General features: G+C 39.8%; 1 protein-coding gene across 1 annotated transcript in view; it reads right to left on the minus strand.

Annotated features, from left to right (window-relative positions):
* The window catches only part of PLEKHM3 (pleckstrin homology domain containing M3), a 170390-nt gene that overhangs the window by 10004 nt on the left and 136469 nt on the right, over positions 1 to 23917 (minus strand). The window contains exon 7 of the mRNA XM_090282988.1: positions 16242 to 16399. Within this exon, the coding sequence (XP_090139114.1) occupies positions 16242 to 16399 (158 nt within the window). The remainder of the gene's footprint in view (positions 1 to 16241; positions 16400 to 23917) is intronic.

A 23917-nucleotide genomic window follows, 5' to 3' on the forward strand; every position in this document is an offset into this window, starting at 1 on the left:
CAGCTGGCTAATATTAGAGATGTTCTAAATATTTAAAACAAAAATATGGACTTTGCAAAATGAAATACGGAAGTCAGTATTAACTAATTTTTTTATAGAGGGTTTTACATTTCATATCTATTATTGTATTTTCTCAAACCTCATAGGTAAATCTCATTTAATTACAAATAATATGTAGAGGTTTCTGAATCTATTGGTCATTTGCATATTTTTTTCAGTAAATTAGTTTATGCCCCTTGCCTGTTTTATATTGACTTTTTTTTTTATCCTCCCCAAACAACATTTTTTCATTTCTTTTAGGGAGAGAAGCATTGGTGCGGGAGAGAGAGCATTGCGTGGGTTGCGTCTGGTTAGCAATGGCTGTGCTAACTGATAACTGAGCCTTTCCTCTTTCAGTGTCTCTGGGAGGCGGCCTGGGCAAACCCTCTAGACCTTCTGGTAAGAAAAACTTAGGCACGAAACTTTCAGGTGGAGTTAGTGTGGAGAAGAAGGGTTAAGTACTGCTTGAAGGTACTTTCAAAGTAAATATTAAACTTTCTCTGATTAGGTCTCTCTCTTTTAAACAATATACCTTAAGTATGCTCTCAGGGAAGCCAGACGAAGAAAAAAGTCATCTTTCTTGCTTGCTGCTTTGACATTCACATCATTTCTGTCCCTAAATCCTGGGTCGGTGCCTCTTTTAGGCATTGCATGAACCCCAATTCCCCCTGTCCCCACGGGTTACCTCAGGCCTCACTCCCCACCATTCCAACCTGCCCTTCTCCCCGACTCGTCTTCCCTCGTGCCGATGAAATTTTGCTTCTCTGTTCATTCTCAATGTTGATTTTTTTTTTTCCTTTAAAATTATTGATGTATGCAGCTTTCTGGCTACGTTGTTTAATTTAAATTTCTTTTCCCTCCACCATCAAGGATTCTCTTTCTGGCAAAAAAGTGTTAACACCCCTCTTAAAGAAAGGCTTTAAGGTCCTCCAACCTCCTGTCAAGGCCAAACAAACTAGATCTTTCAGTTTAAGTGAAATCGGTTCAAGTTAGTGGCTTCCAGTGTTTCCAATGTAGTCTTTGGAAACCATCACCAGAAGTAACCGAGACTTGTTAAGGGTTGGTAATGGGTTTTTTTTGCCCTCCTAAGATGGTGTGTGGGTCCCTCAAATTCAGGCTAGTGTCCTGACCAAAAGACTGAGGCAGAAAGGGTCGTCGGCAGCCGTCCGTCTCGAGAGACGATGGTTTAGCTTCTTAAGAGTCTATCTGCACGGCCGAGAATGGCTGTGCAGTCCGACTCGGGAGTGACATGGTATCTGTCTCCTCCCGTGTTGAATCGACATCTTGCGATGACGCTGAAGCTACAGAGCCTGGGCAGGGTGATATGGAGGGCCAGCTGTTGCCCATGCAGCAGACCCCCCCTCTCTTCGCAGCTGAAGGGTCCAAGGGAAAGACAGAGTCCATACAGCTTGGCTTCAGGTGCGCCGCAGGAGTTGCCGGTGTTGACTACAACGTCAAACCGCCTTAGGGACTCCGGCTCCGGATTTTCTGTCGGGGTTTACTCCCTTAGCCTTTCCCCTGAAGAGGTATGCCGCAAGGCAGCGGAGGTTTTTTGGAGTCAGAGTTTTCCTTCTCTGATGTGCCCTGACTGGAAGATCGAACCAGCGACACTTAGCTCGCAGGCCGACGCTCAATCCACTGAGCTAAACCAGCCAGGGCTGGCAGAAAGGGTACTGCACTGGATTCAACAGCCTGAATCTTCCTCTAGTTATGGCTGCGGTTTGGGGGCAGATGCTGATTTTGATGGGGGTCAGGGGGATGTGGGGCTGGGGGAGGGGTGGGTGTTACAGCGGATGAGAGTGATGAGGGAATGATTGTTAAGTTCCCTCTGACTCTACAAAGGTTCTATGTGCTTAGATAAATCCAGTCCAAATGGCAACTTTTGTACACAGTGTGAACATCTATGGACTGGGCCTTTATCTCTATTTTAAGCATTTTGAAGGCATCCTGAACTGAACAGATAATTATTAATGGCAGCTAGATAGCATATGATTATTAATGGTAACTATACATAGTATACGTAGATGCTTTTTTATGCAACACTGAGTGGTTTAATATTCAGAATACTAAAGAAGTTTCATAAAATTATGACACCATACATCAGACACTGAAATAAAACAAAATAGGATTTTTTAAAAACAACTTTAACAAGGTACTACTATCTCTCCTCTCGTGCTTAGTTGAATGAAAAAGTCTTGAAATGTTACAGACATATGCTGACAAAACCAAGATACTAGTGTACCTTTTGTAATTCTAAAGCATAAAACAATTCATTTCAGAACATACTGCTCAGTCTGAAAAGTCAACATTTTTTGTATGGAAAGGTAAATACTCCTTCTCTTCCCTATTGTGTATTCAGGTTACTTATTTACAGTCCTATAGGGAAGGAAAAAGCACACATTAAAAAATGACCTAAAAGATATTCTGAAAATTAAATGATCTGAGTAGCTTAGCACAGCTCATATTTTTGACATTAAAGTTTTCATTGGGCCAGTAAAACACATCTGTCCCTAACATATGTGACTCAATAAAGTCACATATCTTGGTAATGTCTACATTGAAGTAGACAATTTCCTAGGAATTAGTTTAAAAGCTACTTAAAATAATATAAAATATGTTAAGTATATACTAGAAAAACTAAAATAAAGCAAATTCTTCATTTATTCATGTATTATTTATTGAGCATTTACTATGTGGTGTGCTAGATGAAGAGGATGGGGCAGAAAGCAAAAGAGAAAACGCCTGTTTCCTCATGAAGCTTACATTATTTCAAAATGGTGGACAGTGTGAATTTCCATCTTAATCTCTACAGGTAAATTCTGGCAAAATCAGTCAACTTTACTGAAAACATCATGACAGACTATCCAATAGACTAATACAAAATGCTAAGCAATAAAGCTGAAGTAAAGCTCTCACTTCTTTGGTCAATACTTAAATCAGTGCCATATACCTGGTATATGATTGGGCAGGGGGTCTGTCAAAGGTCACACAGCAAAGCAGTGGCAGAGCTAGGAACGACATGTAGACTTCCTTATTCTTAGGCCAGTGACCTTTCTGTGGACCAGCCTGCCTCTATTTACTAAATGGATCTTAATGATTTTAGATCCAATTAAACTGTGTCCTGTTAAAGCACCCATCAGTAAAAGTTTATAAATTAAATGTTATTATTTTCCTGGATTGGATATGACAAAAAAGCTAGATATACAATTATGTTTTCAATGTGATCTCAAGTTTATCATAAATATATGTATACACATATGTTGGAGACATTTTCTTTATATTTTTGTGTACTTTTCAAATTTTCTTTAATAAACATCAATTAATTTTGGTTAGAAAGTTAAAATATGGGTTAAACAGTGATGAACGTTCTCCCTCAAAATAAAAAAATTATGTTGCCTAATATGTTTAGAGATAAGATAATTAACACAATATTAACCAGACACCTCACTAGAAGCTTGGTAAGCAATGTGCCTAGGTGGAGATGATAGCCATCTATTCAAGTGACCAAATGGCTCCAAAAAACAATGCTGGCCTCACCAGCTAAGACTGTGTTTATAAATTCACCGTATTTATCAAGTGGCTTAATGGCATGAAGGGTCAGGTCAGTCCTGCGGGTTTCACAAAAGTCTTGTCTGTGTCAGACATTCTGAGACATTTTGACATGTGACTATAGGAGTCACCAGGCCAAGGTGAAATGTTATTTACCAAGTTACTCTTTGACCAAAGTTTTAAAAAGCCAAAAAAAAAAAAAAAAGGCACCGTGCTAGAGTTTTTAATAAAAGAAAACCTTCACCAACACAAATACACTTACAAGCGGGCAGCCATATAGCCTAAGAACAGAAGAATTCCATCTTGGTAAGTCACTAGCCTGCTTCTGCCTCTCATGAAACCCGGGAGATCTCTGGGCTTCAGTTTTTCTGTCCCCCAAATGTCTACGTGCTCTCCACAGTCCCTTCCGGCTTATGATTCTAGAACACAGGCTGGAGTCTTGTCTTCTACCATCAGTGTTAGATCACCATGGAGAAAATTCCTCAATATGCTCCTCTTCAATACCAGAGAGAGGAAGGAACAAGGAGATAGAAATTTATGGTTCCTCCACAAAGGTACCTATGAAGACGGGTCCAAATTTCCTGTAGCTGTTTTGAGGATCCCACACCTCATTACAATACTCACTGAGTGGCTGCTTCCCAAGAAAAGCCACAGAAAGGAAATATCATTAAGAAAGTGTATATGCTTAAGGGAAGCTGTTCCCTCCCTTAAGCCGGACCCAGCCAAGACTGTTGTTCTCTATTGTTGAACAGGATGTAACAGGGCTGCCAAGCACTGCCCACAGACCTGCTAATTAGATGCACTGACAGTGTTTGTTTTGGAACCGTTTCCCCACAAAGGAATGTGTCAGGCTGATTAGCTAGAAAAAGGTATGTAATGTGAGTGTATTCTAGTCCCGATGAGGGCATAATCCAGGTATTCAGTCAGCTTGTGCAAGGACTTGCAGCAGCAAAGGCTGAGCAAATAGGAAGCCGCGAGGAAAGACCAGCTCCGGGCAATGATTCTCTCCGCTCCTCCGGAGTTTTGTTTTACTCCCCTCACCCCCGCCAAAAAAATTCCTGCCCGAACATGAAACTCTCTTTCGAAAAGTAACAAACTAGAACTGGCTCCCCAGAAACATGGAAGAACCTTTGTAAGGCTGCTGGCAAATCTGGGATTTGATGATTTTCCTAGGCACATAAATAAGTGACAAAGCCATGTCCACATTTCTGTTCCAAGGACACATCAAAGAGAAGCGGGGTGACAGAAAACACAAGTCTTTATGGGCTGTGCGTGTTGTGCTGAGAAAAACTGTGCCTCTCCGCATCTTCTAGGGGAAGATGTAACTCTATACTTTGTATTAAAGCAGTCGATTTCTCTTTTTAAATAAACCTTTATAAGGTTTGACTACACTTAGCTATCGGAAGCTTCATGTGTACATGAAGCTTGAAGAAGGGTAGAAAGCACCACAGCCAGGAACAAAGTGCATGTCCCAACAAGTTGAGGTCCTCAGGGCCAGTTTGGTAGGGATTACAATGAAATGCAAAATGACAAAGACCAACTGAAAAGGTCAAGTGTGTTGAGAGGAGTCCTCACGTTCTTCAGGACAAGTGGGACGTTTCTAGAGTTGGCCAGATGGATGACAGCAAGTTCTTTGAGAGACCTTCTTTTTCTGTAAGCTAACTTTTACAAAACAGGTTTAAAAAATGGAAACGAGAATAAGCCCTGTAAGAAACTCACTTGCTATGGACTTTTCCATAAGGCCAGTGTTTGTTCTCACTAGAGAGGTGTAGGAAATGTTCTTGAAATGTGTGATCTGATGGAGTGTCAGAGTATGTTAACTCAACTGGTAAGAGTTTGGTGTTGATAAGTTCAAGGTCCTGTGTGCAATCGTTGATTTCTTGGAGGCAGGGAGGGAGTGGTCAAATACTGCACACAAAGAAAAACTGGCAAGGAATGCTCAATCTGCTTTAAAGCCCACCGCTTGAGAAAACACACAGCCCTTTTAGAAGAGTAACCACTGAGCTGCAGATGTCCCTCACACAGGATGACACCTCCTAGGATGCCTTCTCTAGAGCAAGTGAATGCTATTGGCCTGGGCAAGCTGATGCTCCTGCCAGAGAAATACTTTCAATGGTAGATCTGTTGCTTCAACCTTATATGCAAAGCTGTAGTGTTACTTTGGACTTTCACTATGCTCCTCTATCTTTGCAAGAATTTTCCCCCAAGTTGTATTGAGATAAAATTGACATATAACATTGTAGTAGTTTCAGGTATACAACATGATGATTTGATTATATATATAGTGAAATGATTACCACAGTTAAGTCTGTTAGCATCCATCACCTCACCGTTACAAAACTTTTTTCTTATGATGAGAACTTTTAAAATCTACATTCTAAGCAACTTTCAAATATATGGTAAAATATTGTTATCTTCAGTCACCATGCTATACATTACAACCCCAGAACTTATCTGAAATCTGAAAGTTTGTACCTTTTGACCAGCTATGCCCATTCTGTTCACCCCTCCACCCTGTCTCTGGCAACCACCAATCTTTTTTCTGTATATGAGTTTTTCTTTTTCATTTTAGATCTCACATGTAAATGAGATCATATAGTATCTGTCTTTATCTGACTTCATTTAGGGCAAGTATTTTAAATTTTCTTAACTAATCAGTTTCTTTAAAATTTTTTGTATTTTTTTTTTTAAGATTTTACTTATTTATTTTTAGAGAGATGGAAAGGGCGCGAGAAAGGGAGAGAGAGAAACATCGATCAGTTACCTCACATACATGCCATGACTGGGGATCAAACCTGCAACCCAGGCATGTGCCCTGACCAAGAATCAAACCGGTGGCCTTCCACTTAGCAGCATGAAGCCCAACCAACTGAGCCACACCAGTCAGGGCTGTCAGTGTTCTTAATGAATGCTCATAACATACCTGGGAGAGCTGAACCAAACAGTAAATATTTATGGAAAGTTTACTGTATAAACACACTGAATTCAGTGTGAAGTACACCCACATCCTAATACCACCAACAATGGCATGGGGCTCATGAAGTCTAGAAGTGCAGCATTTTCCACATTGGGAAACCTGGGGGGGTGATTTGTATGTTGCATGAAAAGCTCAACAAAGCCAAATGGGTCAGATAGAAAGGACGGCACTGATTCATGGTAGCTGGTATATTTTCTAAGTCCCATGTTAACTGCATGATGAGTGTTTTTAAGATGAAGGATTTATGTACTTGGGATCTAAAAGCATTTCCAGATTCAGGAATGGCATCTTCACAGAAATGTGTGAAGCAGCATTCTGTCCTTAAAAGCAAGAGAAGATTGGTGATCTGTGGAGATGGCAGAATTAAGCTGCTGGATGGGAGGCAATTTAAGGATTAAAAAAACAACAACTATATTCTGGGTTATTTTGTGGATTTATGCAAGTTTTTTGCTTGTCATTGTTTTCCCTTAAGTCTTAGAACAGTATCAGTCCAATCTTCTGATTTGGAATTCTGAAAAGTTAGAGGGCCTGTGTTGTCATTTCTGTTTCTTTGGGATGTGGAATTTGACCATTGTGTTCACAGAATGTTTCTTTCTCCTCAAGCTGGGCTTCTTCGGCTTTAGTCCTCTGGGAGGGTAAATGCTGCATTAGTCTTAAGTAAAGCAGTCTTGAGATGGCTCTTCCTGTTATAGTTAAAACCTTGTGATTTGGCTTCTAATGCTTTCCTATTTCAATTTGAGAGAGATATGTAGTTAATTGATGTTTGAGAGGAAGGGATATCTCAAGGTAAAACTGCCCACATTAGCTTCAGGATGGAGGGGAGGGTGTATGGGGCAACAGATAGGCCTGTCCAGCGGCCCTGAGGCTCACAGGGGCTCGCTCAGCTAGGATCCCCTTCCCAACTCCCCTAACAGCAGCCCCTCCCCCAATCTAACTCAGGGTCATGGCTCTAAATGTAACAACGTCCAGGTGGCAAATCAAAGCAAAATTCAAAATAACAGTTTTGGGAGAGGCTTCTTTAATGATAGAGTTACACAATTTTTTTTCCAATTTCTTTATGGCTCATGCTGCAAAAATGGTTTGAAGACTACAGGTACAGAAGGAACAGTGATATATAATGAAAAAAGCCTGGATTTGGGAGTTAGATATGTTTGGGTTCAAGTTTTGGCCTTATCTTTTAGGCCATGGTAATTGCCTTCTCTGAACCTATGTTTCCTTGTGATTAAAACGAAGGTAACAATATTCCTTCAGACCACTGGCCTATGACTTAAATGATGAGATGTGTAAATTACTAGCATTAGTACTAGTAAATATTATTAGTACTATTCCCGTACAAACACAGAACATTCTCTTTGTTTGCCAGAGATGGTGTTCTAAAAATTAATACTGAGGCTATTATTTTAAAGTTACACATTTGTGAAGTTTTCTCCAGTATAACAATTAATTTAATAAGGAAAAGAAAGTCTGAGGAGTTGACTGTTTGCTATATGGTCTTAGTCAAATAAGCATGTTAAAACCAAGTATATTCTAATACTAAATTACCTAAAGCAGTGCTTTAGAGTCCAATATAAAGCTCTCTAACATTTTTAGAAATTGTGGAACTTCTTTTCCATCTATAATGTACGTCACTGCGGTGGATGATACCTTTTGCTGGAGCTTCAGGTTCACACCTTTTACTGTGGCTTTTTCCACACTTGAATACAACCTTTTAATGGCTCAGTGAGCATCTTCCTTACCAGAGACTCAGCTATTTGTGAGTAAGGAGTATGCCATATTCACTCTGTGTCTCTAGAACCTAGCCCAATACACAAACATAGTACACTAAATAAATCATTTATTGAAAGAATCAAATAGTTGGAATACTTGTGGATTTTTAAAAACTAAATTATACTATTCAATAATATTTGGATCTCAAAGGATATTAAGTATATTTCTGAGGACATGGAGGTGCTGAATTTAGCAAGCTGGTCACAGATATGTGGTACCAAATTCACTAAATACTTCAGTTCTAAGATTTTTACATATAGATTTTTAAACATGTTTTATTATGGAAAATGTCAACATAGAGAGAATAGTATAATAAACCTTTGTGTACTTATCACCTAGCTTCAACAATGATAAATCTTTCATATATATCTGTCCCCTCTCTCCCTCTATCAGATTATTATGAAGCAAATCCCAAATATCATATGACCCCATCCATGAAGATTTCAGTTACATATAAATTTCAAGTTTATTTTTATTTACACAGCACATCTTTATGGACATGTTTTACATCTATTACTCTATTTCTGATTAAAGATTCTTTTACTAAGCCTTTTATTAGGGTTTCTTTTTGTCCTTTCCTATAGACTTGTATAAACCACTGCTAGTGTTTAACTGGAAACTAAACATCAAGGAATAGCTCAACAGGTTTGTGAAAAGCACTATCATCCTGGAAGTCCAGAAAGACTGATCAGGGCTCCTTTGGACTGAGATGACTGTGCAAGCTTAGAGGACTGAGTCTAAGCAAGTGAGAAACAGAGGACCCTAATTAGCTAAGACTTCTTTCCTCCTGGGTAAAGGCCCTCAGGAGCCCACAGACGTGCTAATGTGTAGTTTTGGCTGAGAGAAGCCAGCAGCCCCAACTAGGACCAAGGCTCTCGGCTCTCTTTGGGGAATATCGTTCTTATGCTGTGATGCAGAGTTACCTGGGGAGCCTCTGAGGGTCTCACAGGAGCTTGTGATATGCAGACCAAGGGGACGACCTCTGCCCCGGTCAAGGGACGAGTCCTGGAACTGAGCAAGCGCTTTAAAAGGGTGATCTTGGTTTCTATTGCTCTCCAATAAGGGGAATGGGGCTCGTTGAAGAAATAGCTGCTTCTAGGGTTACAGCAGAAAGAATTGGAGCCTGGAACATCTGGTAGTGCCAGGAAGTAAGGAAATGTTCAAACACAAAACCCCACCATCACTGGGTATGTCAATAGGACACGGGAGACAAATGAAAGAGCTGAATGGCCAAAGCTGGAAGTTTTAGCAACAAAACAAAGTAGTATTGGATTATAACCCAAAGTATAAACTAAATCTGCACAAGTCCATACTGATATGAACAAATAATTGAAAATATAAATAAATGGGGAAGAAAAAGAAAAGACAAATCCCTTAAGCAGAATGGTAAAGAGGGTCAAATACATGGTGGCAGAGGAGATTTGACTTTGGGTGATGAGCACACAATGTAATATAAGATTATGTACCACAGAAATGTACGCTTGGGACCTATATAATTTTATTAAGCGCTGTCACCCCAATACAGTTAATGAAAAAAATTTTAAATAGCAAAAAAAAAAAAAAAAAAAAAAAAAAAAATTCAAATAATTTTGTATATGCTCCACTCTCAAGCAGGGTTGAACATAACTCCCCAGTCCCTAAGTGTGGGCTGCACAAAGTGACTTCCTCCAAAGAGAACAGTATGGGAAGCGGGGAGATGTGGGTCGAAGAAGACTAACTAAGTGGTTTTCCTCCCCAAACTGTAAAACCCAGTCTAACCATAAGAGGAACACCACATATATCCCAATAGAGGGATTCTCAAAACTGTCACAGAGGTAAAAAAACAAAGTCTGAGAAACTTTAGCCTAAAGTCAAGAGGAGCCTAGGAAGATGTGACTAAATGTACTCTGGGTGCTGGGACAGAAAAGGGATATTAGGTAAAAAGTAAGAAAACTGGAAACAGCTATGAACTTTAGCTAATAATAACATATCAATATTGGTTCATTAATTGTAACAAATGTATCCCACTAATGTAAGATGTTAATAGCGGAAACTGGGTGGGGAGTATATGGGAAATCTGTACTACCTTTGTGATTTTTCTGTAAATTTAAAATTGTTTTAATAAAATTATTAAAGTCATTCAGCTCTGAACTTTGCAACTGTTAATTGGATAAACTGTTTTATTTCAGCAGACTTTACTTTTTGGGACAGTTCTGATTTATAGAAAAATTGAGCACATATTACAGAGTTCCCATATTACTCGCCCCCCCACCCCCAGTTTTCCTTGTTATCCACATTTTACATTAGTGTGGTATATTTGTCACAGTTAATAAACTGATATTGATACATTATTATTAACTAAAGCCCACAGTTTAATGTTCATTCCGTGTTGCATAGTTCTATGACTTTTGACAAATGCCTAATGTCACCTATGCACTATTACAGAAGCATAGAGAATAATTTCACTGCCCTAAAAGTCTCTTGTGCTTCACCCATTCATCCGTCCCTAACCTGTCCCAAGCCCCTGGTAATCACTCATTTTTAACTCTCTCCACAGTTTTGCCTTTCCCAGAATATCGTATAGTTGGAATCATACAGTATGTAGCCTTTTCAGATTGGCTTCTTTCACTTAGTAATATGCATTTCAAGTTCCTCTGTGTCTCTTTGAGGCTTGAGTGCTCATTTCTTTTATTGCTGATTAATATTCCTTTGTATGAATATATAGTCAACATCCGGCATCAGTCAGTTCAAACGTGTTGTTCAAGGGTCAACTCCGAGGCTGGGAACCCACATATGCAGAGGACCGATGGCACTTATATGCACGGTCAGGGCCCTTAGCCCCTGTGCTGTTTAAGGGGCAGCTGTACCACATTTTACTTACCCATCCACCTGGTTGATTCCAGTGTGGGGTGGTTATGTTAAAGCTGCTATAAATATCCGTGTGCAGATTTTTGTGTGGACATAAGTTATCCATTCGTGTTACTTAGAAGCATATTGTTTACTTGTCAAATGTTTTGGCGTTTTCCAGGTATCTTTCTATTATTGATTACTAGTTTAATTTCATTGTGGTCTGAGAGCATACTTTGCATAATTTCTAGGCTTTTAAGTTCAGATTATGTTTTATGGCCCAGAATGGATTTCTCTTGGTAAATGTTTCATGTGAGCTTCATAAGAATATTTATTCTGTTGTTATTGGATGAACCACATGATTGACAAAGATATCAACTGGATCCAGGTAATTGATAATGCTTTGCGGTTTAGCTATATGCTTACTAATTTTCTGCCTGCCGGTCCTGCCAGTTACTGATAGAGAGGTGTTAAAGTCTCTAGCTATAATAGTGGAGATTTTATATATATACATATATACGGCAGGACAAACTTCTATTTACTAAAGCTCTGCTCTTCTTATCATCCTGCAATGACCCTTTGCAGCCCCCAAGGCACCTTACCTCATCCCTAGCTCAGGACGTCTTATGCACTTCATCCCTGCTTTCTACCTCTGATCCTCTCCTGCATGTGGGGTCTCTTACTCGGTCATGTATATGGGGTTCCCATACATATATATGCATTAAATTTGGTTATTTTTTCTTACTATTCTGTTTCATGTCTATTTAATTATTAGACTATCCAGAAAAGCCCTAATGGTAGGGAAAAGTTTGTTCCTCCCCCAGAAATCAAAGGCATCACTGTGTCGAATGGGTCATCTGTTGAGTGAAAATCTTCCTGAAAATGGCAGGGGACCCCTCAAATGCTTGCAGAAGATGCCTTGCATTTTTATTTACTAGTCATTTATCTGCAGGATGTAATTTTAAACTTATGCCTGCCCTCTAAGAATTTCAAATCCGAAACCACAATCATGCAAAGAATATAGTTACCACAGTACATGTCTACTTTTAGACACTGGGGACTTTTAGATCATGTAAGAAAGAAAAGGGGCATCCAGCTCTTAGGGACAGGTTTGGACCTTGAGTTAGATTTACAAAAAAACCAACTTGAAAACCAACTTCAGTTTGGAATCTCAATAGTCTTCGACATTACAAATATGAAGTGTTCATTAGGTCTTACTATGGGCCATCATGATGCTTGGTGCTGTGAGGAGTAAGTCTAAGAAGTATAATTCCTGATCCTAGGCTTTGTGGCTAGGGTCTTAACTCAGACGCCCTGATCCCAACCCACAGCCTGTTCTAGTACAGCAAAGCCTCTCTTATGACATGATTACTTTATCATAATCCTATAAGAACGAAAGATGGAATATTGCATTACAAGAGTTGATCCCCAGTAGAACTTCCAAGTGCTCCCCTTAGATTTGGGCAAATGGGCTGCTGACCTCGGCTCTGTGCTTTAGGTTCTCCTCTGGCTGCAGCTCTTACTCGCTGAGAAGGTGGCTACCTGGCGCCCCTTCCTTCTAGACCAGGCACCCCAGGCCTCAGAATTCCTTGCCCCCAAAGTCTATTCCCAGAGCTGCATGAGCTTTCCCCTCAGGGCTTGTCTTTCTGGGGGCTGATCCTGGTGCCACTCTGTCCTCATAGACCTGAGGGGTGACTTCAGCTGGGGAAGTGGTATATGAGGTTAGGACGAGGCAGTTGAGGTGTCTACATGTACATGTGTGTGGCCTTGGAACTCAGGACCGGGTTCAGGCTGGGAAGCTAAAGGCGTCCATTTGTTTTTTTTCTCCCTGGTCTTTGTAAATATCAGGATGTGCCTGTCCAGTTCCTGTGAAATGAAACTTTCTTATATATATATATATGTATGCATGCACACACACACACACACACACACATACACACAGACACATTGATATTGATATATGAGATATATATATCTCATTGCAGTTCTCAGTTTTTGCTTCATGAATTTTGATTCTCTGTTCATGTACATTAAGGATTATAACAATCGCTTGGATAACTGACCCATTTATCACTATGAAATGTCCCTCTTGTGTGAAGGATTTGTATTCTTTCTTTAAATATTAAACAAAATTCACCGGTAAAACCATTTGTCTTCTTCATGGAAAGATTTAAAAATTACTAATTCAATTTCTTTACTTGTTACAGGTCTATTCATAGTTCTATTTCTTCTTGAGTCACTTTTGGTAATCTGTCATCTTAGAAATTTACCTATTTCATCTAAGTTGTATGGAGTTGTTTATACAGACTTCCTTACAATTCTTTTAATTGCTATAGCTCTTTCATTCCTGGTTTTGTGCTTTCTCTCCTAATTTCTTGGTCAGTCTACCTAAAGGGCGATCAATTTCGTTGATCTTTTCAAAGAGCCAACTTGTGGTTTCACTGATATATTGTTTTTCTGGTTTTTATTTCACTGATATTTGCTCTAATCTTTACTTTTTCCTTCCTCTCTTGCTTTGGATTTAGTTTACTTGTTATTATCTAGTTTCTTAAGGAGGAATTTCAGGCTATTGATTTGAGCCCTTCTTTCCTCTTTTCTGATATAGGGTTATTTAATTAATTAATTTATTTAAGAAAAGGGCTGCGTGTAACGCAACTCATAGAATGCATCTATTTGTGTAATTCTGTGAAAACTAGGTATGGTTTTGCACATAATCTCTCTCTGTACATAAAAATGAGGCCTATGTTAAAATTAAGGTTGAGCTATTCAGTTCATGATTTAAGAAAACAAAGTGAGGATGAAGATGAATAAAAATTTGAGTGGTAGACTTTATAAAAAGATCAAATCCTTAATTTTTTTAAAAAGAAAGTTTCCAATGGACAAGATTTCTGTAGATGTCTGAGCAACAAAGGCCCCTCCCTACTGAGTTGATATAGCTGTTTATAGCTACAAATTTCACTCTAAGCATTATTTTAGCTGTACTCCAAATAGTTTGAAATTTTGTATTTCATTTTCATTCATTTAAAAATATTATAAAATGTCTTCTGTGATTGATATTTTCTTTGACACATGAGTTTTTAGAATGTATTGTTTTATTTCCAAATAATTTGGGGTTTCTCAGATTCTTTTTTACTGGAGAATCTTAATTCTATGTGTCAGAGAACATACTTAGTATAGTTTCAATTTTTAAAATCTATTGAGACTTGTTTTGTGGTCCAGCAATGGTTTATTCAGTTTAAGCATTAAAAAAATTTTTTATCCTTACCTGATGACATTTTTCATTGCTTTTATAGAAAGAGGAAGAAAGAGAAAGAGAGAGAGAAACACGGGTGTGAGAGAGAAATATCAATTGGTTGCCTCTTGCATGCGCCTGGACCAGGGACTGTACATGCCCAGACCGGGGATTAAGCCTGCAACCTAAGTATGTGTCCTGACTAGGAATCAAACCTGCAACCTTTTGGCTATGGGATGACAGTCCAACCAAGTGAGCCACACCAGCCAGGGCTCAGTTTAAAGCATTTTTAAATTTAATTTGTATTTTTTATTCAACTTTTTTATTGTGATATAATTCACATGATGTAAAATTCACTCTTTTAAAGTATACAATTCACTGATTTTTACTGTATTCACAAGACCATGGAACTATCACCATAATCTAATTGCAAAACGTTTCCATTGCCTCCCTAAAATATCTGCATACATTGGTCATCCCTATTTCCCTTCCCCCAAGCCCCAGGCAACCAATGATCTACTTTGTCTCTATGGATTTGCTTACTTGGAACAAGTCATATAATTAGAATATAAAATATATGTCTGACTTGTTACACTTAGCATAATGTTTTCAAGGTTCCTCCACATGGCAGAACATACTGGTACTCATTCTTTTTTAGGCTGAATAATATTCCATTATGTGGACATACCACATTTTATTTATCCCCTCATCAATTGATAGACATTTATGTTGTTTCCACTTTGGGGCTATGGTGAATACTACTGTTATGAACATTTGTGTATAATTTTTTGTGTGGTGTACATTTTAAAGCAGTATATCATCTCTAGTCTATGAGCTAAGTACCTGTTCACTCAAGAAACTGGAGGCTGGCAAGTGTGTGTTTTTGTCCGTGTTTTTATATGTTTGTCTTTCTGTGTGTGGGAATGACCAAAGTTCCTTGATGTTTGCAAAGATTCTTTGGTTTAAGACGAGGCCAGAAGGGCTGAGTCAACTCTTAATATCTTAACTCTACCCTACATGCTTCAACTCTCCCTGGCTTCATGCTTCACCTTCTGTCTGAACCACAGTGTAAGTGAGCCCTGCAGGGTGGGAAATGGATCATAACATTCATGCCCAAAGAAGCCAGTGTACACACACACACAGAGACACAGAAAGACACACACACACACAGAGTGTATATTTCTATTATGCTTTTTGGATTAAAGGAAAAGTGATATGTATCATTTTGAGACTCAAGAAAAGCAATGGTAAAAATTCTGCTCTCAAGTTAGTAGGGGGAAAAATCATCCATCAATCAATGGATGTGATGATGCCCAAATGTTACTTTGGTCAGAAAAATAATCCCACATAAACTCCCACTTTTCTCTCCTTTGGTCCTAAAACTTTCATCACTGCACAGCAGGGCATCTGTGGACAAAAGCGTGTGGTGAGCCAGACAGCTGTTCACCAGAGCCCTCTAGTTTTATTCCTAGTAATCCACCCCAGTTTTGGCCTTCCTCTGAGGCTGGGATTTCCCGCCTTCTATCACTTGGCCCTGAAATGGCTATGAGGATTCTTCCTCCCCAATCTTCATTCTAAAAATGAATCTGAACATGCTTCGTTACCTAATAAGGCAGACCTAGGTGATGTTTCCTTGCAACTCTGTTATCTCATTCTGGATAAAGGTAGTGAAGTGAGTTGGGAATAGATATAAAAAACCAAAGGGTAAAAATTATTCTCTAACAATAAGGGAAATCTGATACAGGGTAAGAGACAGAGATACATACCTTCACAAATATTGGCCTGATCTGGCCAAATAAAACTGTATGTGCCACATTCAGGTATAGGTTTATAAGACAAGAGATTTTGTACCTGCTTGTTGAAATATCCTCAAAAGGGTAGAGGATCTCTCCATTGTTGCAGATTTCACAGATGAACCCCTTCTGGCTGCAAAGACTGCAGCTGTACACGTGTGAGGTGGCAAATTTAATGACCTTGCCCAGGAATGGAGCCAGCTTTCCCTCTATTACCTGCAGAAAGAGAAATGGGACAGGAAAGCAAGTCATTGAGAACAGAAATCTTGCAGATGAGGAGAACTGGAATTCCTTTCCTTTACACAACAGGAAAACCTCTAATTATAATTTCTCAGCAACTCTGAGAAAGAAAAGACATAGTATTTTTGCTCCAAAAGAACCCTTTGGTTTAAACCACTGGAGGCTGGAAAATGAAGATGTTGAAACTTCTTTTGTATTCTTATTCCTTTGTAGTGTGGTGTAGGGGCTTGAAGACCAACATATGGGGAGCCCTACTTCCAAAGACCAACTTCACAGTTACGGTGTGGTATAAGAGGAATGCGGTGGAGTTCTCAAAGTAGACGGAAAGCCCACAGGGTAAACATGAATGTAGAACTTTGTGTTGTAAATTCAATAGTACCCTTTCTCTGATGAGTGAATAGCATAGTTTTTCACTATCTCCCCCATGAACACATCACAAATCTGGAAAATTAGGTTTCTTTTGCTGCTGACAAGTATACCAATATAAAGGGGTTGCAGATTTGGCAGTCTGAGGGTCATATTTAGCCTGAAGATTTTTTAAAAATTCTTAAGTGTTTTTTAAAAAATGAGCCGATTTAATAATTGGGAAATTTCACATAAAAATCCAGATTTGGGGGCTTCTTTTTGAAAAATCCTTACCCCTAGCAGAACGAGACATGAACTCTAATATGTGATGATATTGGCTGTGATAGGGACAGCATGCTCCCACTGGGGCATGTGCTCTCCTGTGGACAGTTGTCCCCATTTGGCCTGGTGTCTCGCATCTGCCTGCCTCCCACAGTTACCTCACCTGTTGGCCCTCAAACTCCATCCAGGAGTGTGGAACCAATGGTTATGCAGATCCCTCCTCACTTAACCAATACCGTGTGGGCTTCAAAGAGTCCAGCTGTTCATACATTAACAAGATAAAATCTGCCTTTATTTCTCTCTATTAGTGCAAATGTATACACATGCCGATTTTGATACAGGAAAAAAATGAAATTTAATTTGTAAATAGCTGAAAATAATTGAAGAGAGATGGATACTTTCAAGTGAATACATAGTTTACATGAAAATTTTACATAAAAATAACATCTGAGGACAATGTATATTATACCTAAAGAGAAATTACAATGCCAAGGAGAATAAATTAGTAGTAACTGATATTACAAAAAATAAAAGACTAACGCAATGTAATATTGTATTTTGCACATGCACACACACACACACAAAGCTATGCATAATACTGGAGATAAAAACTAAAGTGGTTTTAAAGATCATAGCATAATCTCATGATGGTTTAAAGAGGAATATAATGATAATTCACTTGAGGGAGGGAACACATTGGAAAAGCAAGTCTTTCACTTTGTATATAGTTGTCTTTTTTGCAATTTAAATGTATATTATTTTTGTATCAAGAAGCAGAAAGTGAACAGAAAAATCAGGTTTACTGCTTTTAAGAGTGGATTTTTATTTTTCTTAATAGAGATGGTAGGAATTAAGCTGGCTGTTCTTTGAATCAAGCAAGTCCACTTCCCACCATTCCTTAACTTATTTCCCTCTCTATTACCTTCAGAAAGCCATGGAGAGAGCTCTTTTTATTTTTACTTTCTCAAGGACCATTAACTTCGATAAACCCCAGTAAAGCATACTCCTAATACCAACACATGATACACTTTCTAAGAAACAACCACTACCAAATCCTACACCCAGCCACCAGTCAACAATTTCCAGTGTGTCATAGGCTTATTTCTAAATTGTGGTAACAACTGTTCAGTTCTACTTGGTTTTGCTCACATTACTCTTTCCTAAACAACCAAGGTTAGTGACACATTTAAAGAAAGGCATAAACTATAGTCCATTCAGGGGATAACATCTGGATACAGAAGAGTTCTGGAAGCCAGGAGAGTGAAGGTTGTGTGAAGGAACCGAGGATGAGAAGACCTTGAGGGAGACCTGAGAGTTATCATCTAGGATTTAAAGGAGCAGATTGGGCATCTTGAGAATCAAGCTTTGCCCTTCTAAGTGATTTCCTTGAGACAAAGGGTATGAACATTTTGAAAGCTTTTGAAATATTTCACCATATTTAGCACTGCCAACAATGTATATTTCCTATCTAGGGATTTTAATAAGCTTTAAAAAGTTAATTTGGGGGCTGATATCTTTACAATATTTAGTCTTCCTATCAAAAAACCTGGTCTGTATCTCCATTTTATTTTATTTTTAAATTATATTTTATTGATTATGCTATTACAGTTGTCCCAGTTTTTCCCCCTTTGACCTCCACACTCAGCACCCCCACTCCCCTCGGGCAATCCCCCCACCATTGTTCATGTCCATGGGTCATGCATATAATGGCTATTCCATTCCATATACTGTACTTTACTTCCCCATAGCTATTCTCTAACTACCTTTCTGTACTTTTTAGTCCCCTCACCTCTTCACCCATTCCCCAACACCCCTCTCCCATATGGCAACCATTAAAACACTTTCTGTGTCCACGATTCTGTCTCTGTTCTTGTTTGCTTAGTTTGTTTTTATAGATTCAATTTTTTTAAATTAATTAAAATTTTTGAAGAAAAAGGGGAAGGGAGGGAAAAAGACAGGGAGAGAAACATAGATTGGTTGCTTCTTGCATGCCCCTAGCTGGGGACCTGGCCCACAAAGCAGGCATGTGCTCTGACCAGGAATCGAACCGGAGACCCTTCAGTTTGTAGGCCAGCACTCAATGCACTGAGCCACACCAGTCAGGGCTAGATTCAATTGTTGATAGATATGTATTTATTGCCATTTTATTGTTCATAGTTTTGATCTTCTTTTTCTTAAATCTCCATTTTATTAAATCTTCATTTATTATTGCTTAACAAAAATTTGTTTTCTTTCCTTGGAGAAGCCCCTCACATTATATTTAGGTTATTTCAAAGTGATATTTTTTTCCTTATTAGCTATTGCTGTTATGTTAGAATATATTGACTTCTGTGTATATCTAATATATGACTTTATCTTACTGTATTTTAGGAATGCAAATCATTTTTAGGTGATTCTTGTGGGCTTTCTGAAAGTAATAACCTGGTTCCCTCCTTTCTAATATTATACCTCTTGTTTATGTTTCCTGTCTTATTGCATCACCCAGCACTCCTAAAACAATACTGAGGAATGATGGTGTTTGTGGACATTCTAGGTATGTCAAAGAGACTCAAACTGGAAATTACGGAGTCTAGTGGGTGGCTCATTTTCTCCATCAGAAACATATATGCGTGTTGCCATTCACCACATTTTATTGATTCCCTCTTTTTTCAAATTACAGCTTTACTGAGATATAATTCACATACCATGTAATTCACCTACTTAAAGTCTACAATTAAATGGCTTTTAGTTTATTCACAAAGTTGTGTACCATGACCACTGTCAATTTTTGAATGTTTCTTTAACTCTTCCAAAAACTTTGTACCTGTTAGCAAGTACTCCCCTTTCCCCCTAAACTGCTCCCAAGCCCTAAACAACCAATAATCTAATTTCTGTCTCTGTATATTTACCTAATCCCTGGCTGGTTTGGCTCAGTGGATTGAGCGTCGGCCTGCGAGCTAAGTGTCGCTGGTTTGATCTTCCAGTCAGGGCACATCAGAGAAGGAAAACTCTGACTCCAAAAAACCTCCGCTGCCTTGCGGCATACCTCTTCAGGGGAAAGGCTAGGGGAGTAAACCCCGACAGAAAATCCGGAGCCGGAGTCCCTAAGGCGGTTTGACGTTGTAGTCAACACCGGCAACTCCTGCGGCGCCCCTGAAGCCAAGCTGTATTGACTCCGTCTTTCCCTTGGACCCTTCAGCTGCGAAGAGGGGGGGGGGGTCTGCTGCATGGGCAACAGCAGACCCTCCATATCACCCCGCCCAGGCTTTGTAGCTTCAGCTTCACTGGAGAGGACACTCCAGCGTCATCGCAAGATGTCGATTCAACACGGGAGGAGACAGATACCGTGTCACTCCCGAGTTGGACTGCACAGCCATTCTCGGAGGTGCAGATAGACTCTTTTTTTTTTTTTTTTTTTTTTTTGCTCATTTAATTTTTTTTTTTAAGTATATTTTATTGATTATATTGTTACAATAGTTCCAATTTTTTTTTCCCCTTTGCTCCCCTCCGCCCAGCACCCCCCTTCCCCAACAATCCCCTCTCCAAGTCCATGCCCATGGGTCGTACATACAAGCTCTCCCGCCTCACCCTTTCATATATTCTTCTTCTTCTTTTTTTAAAATTAATTAATTAGTTAAATATTTTAACAATAAAAAATAACAATTCCTCCCTCTCAGACTTAAGACCCTTTACAATCTTATAAAGGACAATGGATGAAGGTCTCGGGCTCCTCTAGCTGCTTCAAGCTGGACATGGTCGTCGTCCTACCTACCCGTGGGTCAAGAAATCCCTAATAAGAGTGGGGATGTGGAGGGGAGGGTGGCCATCCCACAAGGGGAAGGATCGTGCAGACTCCAGGTTGGTTGGCTGTCTCTGGACAACGGCATGCTTGGTTTGACAGGCTGGCATCCTTGTTGTATTCTGGGGGCAACAGGGTTAAAGGACATCATTTAATCCGTAACCACTAGATGACAAAAGACAGGTATTAATTTTTCAATGTCCCACATTAGGGAAAAGAAGGGCTTCTTTGGAGGAAGGTGTGCCAGGTACATCTCACCTGTCCAAAACCCTTTTGCCCATTATACTTATTTTGGACTGAGGGAAATATTTTAGGTTTCCCCCATCTCAGGCCTCTGGGCTTTTTCTGTCCAACCCATTAGGATAGAAAAGAGAAACCAGTTTTAAAGTGAAGCCCACAGACCACCCCGTTCTTCACCAACCCAGCCACTTAGTTCAGCCAAACCATTGAGTCTCAGGAGGCAGCAATGCAGACAGGATTAAGTGAGGCCTATGCATACAGATAATCACTCAGGTAATGAGATTGTAGGCTTATGCCCTTTGAAAACAGAAAACACATGTTAATTTATGTAACATAACCCACATACAAGTCTCTAAATCTGTAGGACTGTCTTATCGGAAGGAAAATCCTTGTCCTTCTAATATTCACTGAACTTGCATTTCTATTCTTTATATTTTTATTCCCCCCCCACTAAAAAATTTTCTGTTTGTTTGTTTTTCCACTACAGTTGTCTCACTTTTTTTCCCCCTCTTGCTTCCCTGCACCCTGCCCCCCCCCACAGTCAGTCCCCACCCAGTTGTCCATGTCCATGGGTCATTCATACATGTTCTTTGACTAGACCCTTCCCCTTCTTACCCCTTCTCTCCCTCCCATCTCCCCCTTTGTTACTGTTAGTTTATTCCTTGTTTACATACCTCTGGTTCAATTTTGCTCATTTGTTTGTGTTGTTCATTAGTTTCCTGTAACAGGTGACAGCATAAGGTAATTTTCTTTTGTTGCCTGGCTTATTTCGCTAAGCATAATTCTCTCTAGTTCCAATCATGTTGTTGCAAATGGTAGAAGTTCCTTCTTTCTTTCAGTACTTATTCATTGTCATTTTCCCCCTTTGTACTCGTGTTCCTCTCTGTCTCTCTGTTTCTTCATCTTCTTAAAGCAGACCCTTTAGCATCTCTTGCAATGCTGGTTTGGTGGAGATGTATTCTTTTAGCCTTCTTTTGTCTTGGAAACTCCTTATTTCACCTTCCATTTTGAATGAAAGCCTTGCTGGGTAGAGTATTCTTGGTTGTAGGCCTTTGTTTTTCATTGCTTGGAATATTTTTTGCCATTCCCTTCTGGCTTGTAGTGTTTCTGCTGAGAAATCTGATGATAGCCTTATTGGAGCTCCCTTGTATGTTATTAGTTGTTTCTCTCTTGCTGCTTTTAGGATTCTCTCTTTGTCTTTGAATGTTGGCATTTTAATTATGATGTGTCTTGAAGTGGGCCTGTTGGGGTTCATCTTCATTGGGACCCTCTGTGCTTCCTGGACTTGCGTGACTCTTTCTCTCGTCATGTTAGGAAAGTTTTCTGTCATTAGTTTTTCAAAGAGGTTTTCTATCCCTTGCTCTTCTTCTTCTCCTTCTGGAATTCCTATGATACGGATATTATTACGTTTCATGTTGTCCTGCAGCTGTCTTAGAACCTCTTCAGTCTTGTTCAGTCTTTTTTCATTTTGTTGCATTGTCTGGGAGTTTTGGTGTAGGTTGTCCTCCAGCTCGCTGATCCGATCTTCTGCTTCCTCTAGCCTGCTTTTAATTCCTTCTACTGTGTTCTTCAATTCAGAGATCGTATTTTTCATTTCCTCCTGGCTCTTATTGATAGCTTCTATGTCCTTTTTCATGCTCACGTAATTTTCTGTGAGTTCCTTGTAGTTTTTCTGGAGTTCTTTGAAGTTTCCGCTGAGCTCATTCAGCTTCTCCATAATCCATGTTTTGAATTCCATATCTGATAGTTCGCTCCCCTCTATTTCATTTAGCACTCTTTCTGGGGATTCTACCTTTCCTTTTGATGGGAGGTTGTTTCTCTGTCTCCCCATTTTTTTGACTCCTATTGTTTGTTGGTGCTTCTTGGAATGATCTGCACTTCCTGGATCTGCCTCTGGTGGCGTCAGATCATGTACCAGTCTGGCCCTAGGCAGCCTGTTGGAGACTTCCAGGGATCTACTGCTGTTGTCTGTCTTCTTTGATTGTTAATCTATTCAATCTGTGATTAGCTGTCAGGCTTAAGGACTGTGGGTGTGGCAGCTTAATTCCTGTAGGCAGGGCTTTTGCTTCCCCTCAGGCTGACGCCACTTGGAGGGGAATGGTCTACCCGCAGTACTGGGGATGAGTCAGCACTGGGACCCAGTCAGCTGCTCCTCCAGTTCTCCCCTCAAAGCCACCGTGCCAAATTCTCCCCAAGTGTCTCCAGTCCTCTCTGCCTTCCCTCTGCTTGAGCCCAGGGTAAGTGGTGGCCAAAATATTTTCGTATGTGATCCACTTAAGAGCTCTTTTTCTCCTGCTGTTTCTCTCCGGCTAGCAAGAAACCCTGTGGCTTTTCGCTTTTCACAGCTGATACTATTTTACTTTCCACTCTGTCGCTGTAGGCTGGGAAGCCCAGCTGGGGGTTTAGACCCTGCCCTTCTCAGGGGGAATCCCCGGCTGCTGAGCTGTTTCTCAGCCCCTTCAGCTGCCACCCGTGGGAGCCCAGCCAGCCCTTCCACGTCTCCGCACTCCCTACCGGTCACGTTGTGATGTAGCGGCCTTTTCTGTCTCTCCGTGGTTATAAGACTTCTCTCCAGCTGGTGTTCGGTTCGTTATTCCAGATGATTTCTCCAAAATTACATTGTAAATCCAGACTAGTTCTAGGAGGAAGTTAGTGTAGCTTCCACTTACTCCTCCGCCATCTTGTTTCTCTCTCCAGATAGACTCTTAAGAAGCTACACCATCGTCTCTCGAGACGGACGGCTGCCGACGACGACGATATTTACCTATTTTGGACATTTCATATAAATGGAATCATATAATACATGGTCTTTTGTGACTTGCTTCTTTCACTTAGCTTAACATTTTCAG

The sequence above is a fragment of the Furipterus horrens genome, unplaced genomic scaffold, assembly GCF_987537825.1.
Source record: "Furipterus horrens unplaced genomic scaffold, mFurHor1.1.pri manual_scaffold_1, whole genome shotgun sequence".
NCBI lineage: Eukaryota > Metazoa > Chordata > Mammalia > Chiroptera > Furipteridae > Furipterus > Furipterus horrens.